The following is a 9997-nucleotide window of genomic DNA, read 5'->3' as shown; positions in this document are numbered from 1 at the left end:
CCTAGAACTCATATGGCTACTCCAAGCATGGTCACTGGAATGGTTTAAGAGAGAGGCTAGAGGACCGCCCCTTGGACACGCCATACTGTCCACCTGGTGCAGAATCCCCTCTGAAGTGGCTGCTGCCCGGGTGGACTTCTGATTGTCATAATGTGTGTGGACTAGCCATGCTAAGTTCTATTGAGGTGTGATTTTCATGGAATCCAAGTCATCCTTTCAAAGGGTAGAATTCAATGACTCTTGACAAAAGTCAGGTCACCGTCACCACCACCATCCTGAAAGAGAACATTTCCCTTCCCCCTTTCTCACCAGCCATCCCCAAATTCCAGGGGATACCGTCCACCTCTGTTCCAGGTGTGACTTTCCCAGAATGCCAGGCAAATGGCATCATGGAGGAAGCGCCCCTTTGAGTCTGCCTTCATCCCCTGAAGCCTGAGATTCCGCTGCTGTTGCAAGTGTCGACGGACGGTACCTTCCTCTTCACCACAGAGTCTCAGCCCCATGCCTCAAATCATACCGTCATTTGATGGGCACTGGGGGGCTCCCAGTTTTCAGCAGATTGCAAATCCAGCTGTGAGGCACATTCACGTCTAGGTCCATATTTTCATTTCTTCGGGGGCTGTTTTAAGGAGCCCTGATGGTGTAACAGGTTACTTGTTGGGCTGCCAACTGCAAGGTCAGCAGTTCAAAACCAACAGGCATGCCTCGGGAGAAAGATGAGGCTTTCTACTCCCGTAAAAGGTTACAGTCTAGGAAACCCACAGGGGCAGTTCTACCCTGTCCTATAAGGCTGCTATGAGTCAGAACCGGCCAAATGACAGTGACTTTAGTTGATCGGTTTTGCACATAAGGGAACAGGCTCAGAGAGATTAAATTCCGGAACTAAAATAAGAGATTAAATTCCTGGCTCAGTTCCATACGCCATGGTAGGTGGAGACAGCCTTTGGCACCAGGTTGGCCAGGTTCAAAGCTCTGGTGGTGTCTGCTGGGCAGTAGACCCGACTCCCTAGTGGCCCAGCTAAGGGTCTCCTGGAAGGTGGATTCAAGGTTCCAGTAGCAGGACTCCAGGACACTCGCCAGCGGGTGTGCCTAGGTGGGATTTTGCTGCCCTCTGGTGGCAGCACTCCAGGTCTCAGCCCCCTCTTAGCAGGCTGCCTTACTGGGATGAGGAAGAGGCCACCTTCCCTTCCAGGGAGCCAGAACTGGTAGGCAGTCCCAGCCCTGGGATTCTCCTTTGCTGTTCGTTTCCATCGAATTGATCCCAACAAATGGTGATCTGTGTGTGCAGAGTAAAACTCTCTTCCCGGGATTTCTAGGAAAACAGTGGCCAAATCTGTCTTGAATGAGACACCTTGGAAGAGTTTGAACTGCTAACTTTTTGGCTAGTGGTGGAGACCTTAACCTTTTGCACCGTGCAGGTAGGTACTGCTGGGTGTCCGAGGAAGGCATCCCATAAAGAATCCCCACCAGGATCAGCCTGGCTTCTTCGTCTGTAAGTCACATGCCCACTCAGGCCTCAGAGACCCAGGATCTACTCGCTGGGTTTCAATCTGCTGACCCGGAGCCAGTTGTTGAGCCGTCGAGGTCTCGGTCTTCTTGTCTGCAAAATCAGACGGTGAAAATATTCAACTCACTCAGAACAGTCTTAGCAACTGAGGTTGTTCTTACGAGCTCCTTCATATCGGCCCCTCCTCCACTTTTGTGCATTCAGTGTACTTCATCTATTCGCTCTTTCATCCAACAGCTAGCTGCCAAGCATCAGCTCTGTGCCAGATCCTGAGCTGGGGGAGCCAGGAGGATGCTAATCCACTGTCTCGAGTGGCCATTCATCTGTGGCGTCCCACATGTTCACTGTTCAATCTTTCCTACACTCGTGCTCACTTATACATTCATTCACTCCATCATCTCTACTTACTCATTCACCCACTCACTTTTTTCAGGCAGCTGTAAACTCCTTCCAATGTTCCCCAAACCTTCTGGAAGCACTCACTCTGTACCAGGACAGCATCAGATGCTGAGCAGTCTTCCAGGAGCCCTCAGCCTAAGGGAGATGGGGAGGACATGCTGTGGGAACTGTCTCACCAGCCACCGGGCCCCAGAGCAGGGGGATCAACAAGAAGGACGGTGAGTGATTGCCTGAAAGGTGCCACACAGAGGGGCTTTCAGGGGGGAGGTGGCAGCTAAGCCAAGCTATGGAGGGCGTGAGGCATCCTCTAGGGGGCAGAGGGCCCTCCTGGCAAAGTTTTGTAATGTGCGTGTGTTAGTCCAGGCTGACTTAAGAAGCAAATTCATTGATATGTGTAAGCAAGAACTTTATATCAAGAAGTAATTATGCATCAATAAAACATCCCAGCTCAGCCCAGATCAAGTGAATAAGTTCAATATTATCCCTTAAGTCCGAAACTAGTCACAAATTCCTCTTTAGACTCACACAGCACATGCAATGATGCCAAATACAGGAAGATCACAGCTGGTGGGTGGAAAGTTCTGTGGATCCAATGGTGCCAGGGATCTGACTGCCTTCAGCGTGGCTCCATGTAGCTTGTCAACAGGAATGTGTAGCAGAGAGAGAGTGTGTGTGGCCCTCCTCCAGGAAGAAGAGGAAGTTCCCAGAATCCTCATGAGAAGGTCACACCTACACAGAGGCATCATTGGCTATGACCTGATTGACAGGCTAGACTCCACCCCTTCACTCATAATATCTTCAAGTTGACACAGGATTATATAAGAACCACAATGTGGAAAAAAATGAAGCACCCAAGTTCCTGGGCATGTGTGATGATGGTGAATATATGTGAACATGTGACCTCTGTCTCCACCCAGGCCAAGCCCTCCCCCAAGTTCCAGCAGCCAGTGGGCCACTCAGGGCCATCACTCTGCCTTTTTGGGAATTCTTGATGCAGAAAGGACTGCCCTGTATTGAACGAATGCAGTACCCGGCAGACACAATCTACAGGACCACCCGTCTGTCCCTCTGGGAACACAGTAGGAGGGTTGTTCTGGCCAAACAGGCCGGGTGGGTGGCAGCAGGAGCATCGGAGTGGCTGGACTCCCAAATCCTGTGTCCATCCAGGAAACGCTTACTGAGTGTGGTGACTCAGACTTTGCTGTCACTGCACAGGAGCTGCGAGGAGGCAGGCTGCATTTACCCTCGGGGAACCTTCCTAGGACTGCAGCCTGCCTTCAGATGATTCAGGGGAGGGTTCCGGTCACCAGCCTTTTGCTCTGAATTGTATGCTGTCTGGAAGCAAGGAAGTTCTATGACTGGGTACCAATAATTGTTTAAAGCAGTGGTTCTCAACCTTCCTAAGGCCACGACCCTTTCATGCAGTTCCTCATGTTGTGGTGACACCCCAACCATAACATTATTTTCCTTGTCACTTCACTGTCATTTTGCTACTGTTATGGACTGGGCGACCCCTGTGAAAGGGTCGTTCGACCCACAGGTTGAGAAGCGCTGGTCTAAAGTAAGAGGAAAGAATCTAGGTTAACACTGGCAAGAAACACCCTGGACTCCTATTGGCCAGCATGGGGAGCTAGTTGGTCTTTTCTCGGGTTAGAGTAGTCTTTTCTTTAACTTCTTACTGTGCGACTGGAGCAAAGATTTACCGAGCAGACCATCAGTTTCATGCCAGTTATTGCTGTTTCCACAACGTCGCATGGCTCAGCCCACTTCCTCCATTTCTTTCCATGCTTCCTGCTTTCCGAACCCCTCTGAACTGGGTCTCTGGGTAAAAAACGTCCCCTGTGATCTCAAAGGGTTGATGATTCTAAGGTGTGCATCTCCCCAGCGTTGTTGATACTGAGCCTCAAGGGTGAGTTCAGTGCCAGACCACAAAGGTTCTACCAGTCTCTATTTGGCCAGTAAGCTTGAATTTAAGCTGGTCCATTGGTTCCCTAGCCGGTTTCCAGGTGCCTCCAGTTTCTTTGCTCTGGACAGGGTTGAGACAAACAGTTGCGCCTTTGATGGCCGCTGGAGAGTAGGCCTGGCGCTTTCTTGCGCGGTGCCGCGAAGTCGATGCTGACTCCTAGCGACTCGCAGAGCGGCCTGCGGATTCTAACAGCCGACCGCGCGGCTCGCAGCCCAGCGCGCAACCGCTGCACCACCGGGCCCCGCTGGCGCCTCGGAAGGACGCGTAGTTGCCCGGGTGCCGGGAGGAGCGTCATTCAAGTGGACAAAGGCGGTGGGGCGCCATCGCTCACGGAGCCCTGAGAGACACGCTCTCCGTTCGCTCAGAAAACAGGGGATGCGCGGAAAGGGGAGGGGGAAGGCCTCCGTCCTTCACCCGACTCCCAGAGCAGCCGGGACGAAGGCGCGGGCGGAAGAAGACGCGGAGAGCCGCCAGCCGACGGGCGCCCGCGATAAGGCAGAGAAGCGCCGGGAAGGCGAGCGGGTCCCCTGAGGCAAGGCCACCTCCCCCACCCGGCGACGCGGGATCCAGCCGCACTGATTCGTTCAGAAGCCGGAAGCGAAATCTAGCCGCCTGACTCGAAATAAGCCACGCCCAATTCGGGCTCATGAATATTCAGTAGGCTCATCTGGCTGGCGCTCCGCCCCAGCCCCGCCTTGCTGAGGAACAGCGCGTGCGCCGGGGCGCGCGGTTCTGTCGTCATCAGCGCGCGCCGCCGCCGCCGCCGCCGCTTCCTTGAGCCGCAGGAGCGGAGCGATGGCGAGTTCGGCGGCCCCCTCGGTGCGGCAGCCCAGGCCCAAGAAAGAGCCGCAGACGCTCGTCATCCCCAAGAATGCGGCGGAGGAGCAGAAGCTGAAGCTGGAACGGCTCATGAAGAACCCGGTGAGGCGAGGCGCGGCCTCGACGGCCCCTCGGGGCCCACTTCCTGTCTTTCCGTGGGCTCCCCTTCCCGATGCCAAGCCCATCTCAGAACCCGACCCTCCCTGAGCGGCGCCCACGGTCCTCTGGAAGGAGGGGCCCGCCCCGGAGGAAGTGAGACTCCCGTGGGTGCTGGGGGATCCCGCTCGTCCCTGATGGGGACGCCGTGGAGCGGCTTTGGTGTGCTGAGAGCCTTTTCGGTTGAATTTCACCCAGCGAAAGCGTTCGATTGAAAAGATGGAATCCGTGCGTGGGTCCCTGAGTTTCTGTCATCCGAGACCGCACGCTTGGGTAGAGAGGCTTTGGGCAGGTCACTCCCCAGAGCAGGTCAACGTCTCCTCAGTCAAGACAACGCTTTACATGGAAACAAACACAGAACAGTCGACTGAGAAAACCCTCTTGTCGGTTTGGCCTGAAAGTGTTCATGCTTCTCTGTGGCGCTCCAGCCATCTAGCCGTGACCTGCATTTCTGGATTCTGGTCAGGAAACATCAGTGTAGTCCTGGCAAGGTTGTGCAGCGTATCCGGGTCCGAGTTAAGCCTAGACGGGAGCTAAGAAGAGTCAGTTCTTGGCCCAGGGAGCAGAGCACTCTCGCTTCACCACCCCAGTTAGACGTGTTTGGTTCTAGGAACTGAGACTGTCAGCAGGCTCAGACTTAGGAGGACCTTCGCTTTTAAATACTGTGTTTCTTTTGAAACAGTAAAACTAATGAAGCAGTTAAGTAAATAGATACTGTGTTTCAATGTTGCAGGACAAGTCTGTGCCAATTCCAGAAAAGATGAATGAATGGGCTCCTCGACCACCCCCAGAATTTGTCCGAGATGTTATGGGTAATGTCTGTGTGCAAATTGTAGAAGCACATTTAATGTTAAATCTGATTGGGCCTGGGTGGGAGGGAGAATGAAAGAATATTGTTGCTTGGGAGAAGTTGGCATGGGAGAATTTTCTTAGGCGGCATTCTTAATAATCCTTTCCCCCCCCCTTAATGGAAATAGTTTTACCAGTGATTTCAAAAATTTGGGGGGAGGGGGCGTTGTGAGTCTTCTTGGTGCCCGTTGCCTCTTTGTTTGTTTTTTTAACTTGGCCCATTATCATCGTGTGAGTTCCAGCTCCTACTTGAGCCTGTGTGTGCAGACTAGCACGTCTGCACTGGGTTTAAACGACCGAGTGACCTCTTGAAGGGTGCAGCCAGGCCGTCTTCCAAGGAGCCTCGTGATGGGTTCATGTTGCCAACCTTGTGCTTACCCATTTACAACCCCCAGGGCCTTCCTAAGTAGGGGGCATTAAAAAAAGTTAGAACCCCCTGTAATTCTAGCATTCTACATACAGCCTTCTGGTATTGCCCTCTGAAGGGACAGTGAGTTAGCATGGGCTGCTAACCCAAAGGTTGGCTGTTTGAACCCGCCCTCCACTCTGCAGGAGACAGGGAGCCTATGCGCTCCTATAAAGCTTGCCAGCCTCGGAAGCCTTGGGGCACCGGCCTGTAAGGCCTGTGTTAGTCCTAGTTGGCTCTCCCGGCAGCAGTGGGTATTGCCTGCTGCACCTCTTCCTCGTCAGAGCCAGTCGTGGTGAAGGAAGAACAGCCTAACGAAAACTTGGCGGTTGCACACGTACTGTGTCGCAGCTTCCTTTTTTTAACCCCGTGTGCCACGCATGTCTGTAACTGAGCAAGGAATCCAGCAGGTCTGCAGTGCAGTCAGTTATCTTGAGTGGAAGGTCCCTGAATGGCAGTCTCCCGTCCCCCTGATACTGTTGCAGAGTTGAATTCTTAATGACTCTGCACTCAACACTCAGCAATGAGTATTTCGTGACGCCTGTGATAGGCCCGGGGGACCTGGTGGCAGGGTGAACTCCACACCGGGCTGCTGACCACATGGTCAGCCGTTGGAATCCACCAGCCGCTCTTGGGGAGGAAAACGAAGTTGGCAGATCCTGTGAAGATTTAAAGGTCTCTCTGCCCGCGGGCATTGGAGGAAGCATCGTGAGAGCTAGCCATCTCCCCACACAGCCCGTCAAGTCTCAGTCAGAGTCTCCTAAAGAGCCCAAACAGCCGTGGAAACCCATCGTTGGAGGTGTGAGCCTTGAGCAGGTGCAAGGCGGTGGAGCCATTTTGAGCCGTAGGCGCCGCTCATGGTCTGTGTGGTGACATTGAGATCAAACAGCAGGTGCTTCAGGGGCTTTGGGTTTGTCCCTTACTCTCCGGTGAAGGAGGTGGATGCAGCTCTGGTTGCAAGGCCACACATGGTGGATGGGGGAGTTGTGGGACCCAAGGGGGCTGTCTCACAAGAAGATGCTCAAAGACTGGGTGCCCAGTTAACCATGGAAAAGCTCTTTGTGGCATCAGCCAAAGAGCACCACCTGCGAGATCCCTTTGAGCAGTATGGAGAAATGGAAGACATTGAAGTCGTGACTGAAGGAGGCCGTGGCAAGAAGAGAGGCTTTGCTTTGGTGACTTGTGATGGCCATGACTCCGTAGATAAGATTGTCCTGCAGAAATGCCACACTGTCAATGACAACAGCTGTGAAGTAGGAAAAGTCCTGCCGAAGCAAGAGGTGGCCAACGGCTCTGCAGCCAAAGAGGTTGAAGCAGTATGGAAACTTCGGTGGTGGCCGAGGTGGTAGTTTGAGTGGGAATAACAGCTCTGGTCAGGGCGGAAACTTCAGTGCACGCGGTGGCTGTGGTGGCTTCTGTGGCAGTGGTGGGTAGGGTGGCATTAGGGATGGTTATAATTGACATGGCAATGATGGAAATAGTTCTGGAGGTAGCAGAAGCTACGATGATTTGGGCAGTGACAACAGCCAATCTTCTGCTTTTGGACCGATGAAGGGAGGAGACTTTGGAGGCAGAAGCTCTGGCCCTTGTGGCAGTGGAGGCCAGTATTTTGCCAGACCGCCAGACCAAGGTGCCTGTGGTGGTGCACGCAGTATGGTTGGCAGTGGATTTTAATGTCTGCCAGGAAACCCAGCTTAGCAGGAGAGGCGAGCCAGAGAAATGACAGGGAAGCTACAGGTGACAGATTTGTGAATTCAGCCAAGCACGGTGGTGACAGAGCCTAGCTGTTACAAAGAAGACATGTTTTAAACACTACTCGTGTGTGAGTAGAAGAACTTGAGGACTGCTATATTTGTGATTAAGTATAACAGTTTATTTTAGTTTCTGTTCTGTAGAAAATGTAAAGCATTTCAACCAGAAGTTTTAATGTTTTTTTTCTTTTTATACACCCATGCTGTTGATTGCTAAATGCCGTAGTCTGATCATGACACTAAGTAAATGTCTTATTTTAAATGTGTTGTGTGAAAAGTCAGTCTACTCTTAAGCCATCTTGAGAAACTCCCCAGTAGTGTGAAGTGTACATTCCTTCAGGGTGATGCCTGCTGATTTGAAATAGACTTATCTATAGTCTTAGAAGGCTGCCGGGGGACAGAGGAGCCATTGTTTTGAAAACCCTTGGTTGTTATTTGAGTTGACCATTACTGTTGTGTTACTGTGAAGTTGACCATTGAAATGGTCGCCCAGGCAAGTTAATGAACAAGAGTTTATTTAGTTATAAAAATGATTGTTGGCACATCCTTTGCAATGTAGCTAAATGATGGTAGCAGATAGAGTTGGAACTTGCATACCATCCATTACCATGTGTAATCAATAAACAATTTAATCTTGAGTAGGAAAATAAAAAGATTTAACGTCTCAGAAACCCAAAGGGGCAGTTCTCTGTCTTACAGGGCTGCTATGAGTTGAAGTCTACTCAGTGACACTGAGTTTGCCTTCTTGTTATTTAATGATAAGCCAGGTGCTGTGCTAGGTTCTGGGGTATAATATTGTGAGGGTGGGGAGAGGACTACGCATGGTGTGTCCCCGTCCTTCCACTTGCTTTACTTAATGGTTAAGTGTGGACTGTGTTGTGGGCTGTGTCGGTAATTGGATGTTGTGAAGAACTTTGGACTGTCCTGGCTATAGGTTCCAGTGCTGGGGCCGGCAGTGGAGAGTTCCACGTGTACAGACACCTGCGCCGCAGGGAGTATCAGCGGCAGGACTACATGGACGCCATGGCTGAGAAGGTCAGTGGGGGAGGAGGCGGACTGGGCCTGGGGAGGGGATGTGTAGTTACCGCCTTTGGAGAACAGTCCTTTCTAGGACTCTGTGGTGCGCTTGAGGGCTGCCTTCTGAAGTTGGTGTGGAAAGCAGTTGAGCACAGTCCAGGCGCCTCCTCGGTCAGGCTCAGCCCAGCATGATGTTTCCACAGTGCAGGGGTAGTGGGGTGCGGGTGGGGGGCGTGCGTGGAGCTCTCGTGAGGACCCGCCAGGAAAGGGTTAGGGGCAGGATTCCCACACATGCAGCTCTGCAGGCAAACAGCGGGGAGGTAATTTTTTAAAGAGCATCCTGTTGAAAGCCTTCTTTTACTTTTTCCTTAACTAGTTGTGCTAACCTACTGTAGTGTCTTAATTAATGTTCTCTGTTTTACTTCTTTGGGTTCTAATGTCTGTGTAGCCATAGCTACATAGAAACTCATAGACAAAATTCGAGGGTCATTTAGGAAGTGGACGTGTTGTCATGTGATTGAGCAGTGTTCGGTAGTTGTTCAGTCTGCTCATCAGTGTCCAGAGGGGCAGACCGCTGCGGTGAGCCTCAGCCAGAGGACACTCAGCTCCATGGGTCAACAAGTCCAACTCCCCACTCTGCAAGCCAGCTGACTGCACAGAAGCACTCATCTGAACGTGCTCTGTGGGCTGGGGAGTCCATCACTCTGTTCCCTGCTTTGGTACTCGGTTCTGCTGCTGCTCCTCTGTTAGTTCACTGCACAGGGGTCTCCACTCCTGGCTCTTGTTGGTGATAAGCTCCTCCTTCTTTCTCAGAGGGCTCATTTATACACAGCAGGCCTGCACTCCAGGGCATCCTGTTTGCAATGACTCATGGGTGAATTCTACCAGTATCTTACCCCCACCTTCTTAATAGAACCATGCAGGGAAAGGTTGGTGGAAATTAGAGACGTTGGCTGGAAGACCCACATTAAATTACTACTGTGTGCTTTTAAGGACTACCTGTAGGGATGTAGTGAATTATGGGTTGGGCTGCTACCCCAGGGTTAACTGCTCCATAGGAGAAAGATGGGGCTTCCTGTTCCCATGAAGATGTGCAACCGCAGGGGCAGTTGTCGGTCCTGTCGGGT

At 52.1% G+C, this 9997-nt stretch overlaps 1 protein-coding gene and 1 pseudogene across 1 annotated transcript in view; both read left to right on the top strand.

Moving 5' to 3' along the window:
- Positions 1-4609: 4609 nt before the first annotated feature.
- PRKRIP1 (PRKR interacting protein 1) overlaps positions 4610-9997 on the top strand; it is a 31047-nt gene continuing 25659 nt past the window's right edge. The window contains exons 1-3 of the mRNA XM_075564902.1: positions 4610-4793; positions 5581-5659; positions 8788-8888. Coding sequence (XP_075421017.1) covers positions 4668-4793; positions 5581-5659; positions 8788-8888 — 306 coding nt within the window. The 5' untranslated portion in view covers positions 4610-4667. The remainder of the gene's footprint in view (positions 4794-5580; positions 5660-8787; positions 8889-9997) is intronic.
- LOC142422258 (heterogeneous nuclear ribonucleoprotein A1-like) lies at positions 6703-7776 on the top strand (annotated as a pseudogene).

The sequence above is a fragment of the Tenrec ecaudatus genome, chromosome 12, assembly GCF_050624435.1.
Source record: "Tenrec ecaudatus isolate mTenEca1 chromosome 12, mTenEca1.hap1, whole genome shotgun sequence".
Lineage (NCBI taxonomy): Eukaryota > Metazoa > Chordata > Mammalia > Afrosoricida > Tenrecidae > Tenrec > Tenrec ecaudatus.
Note: the sequence above shows the minus strand (reverse complement) of the source record. Positions and strands in the feature narration are given on the sequence as shown.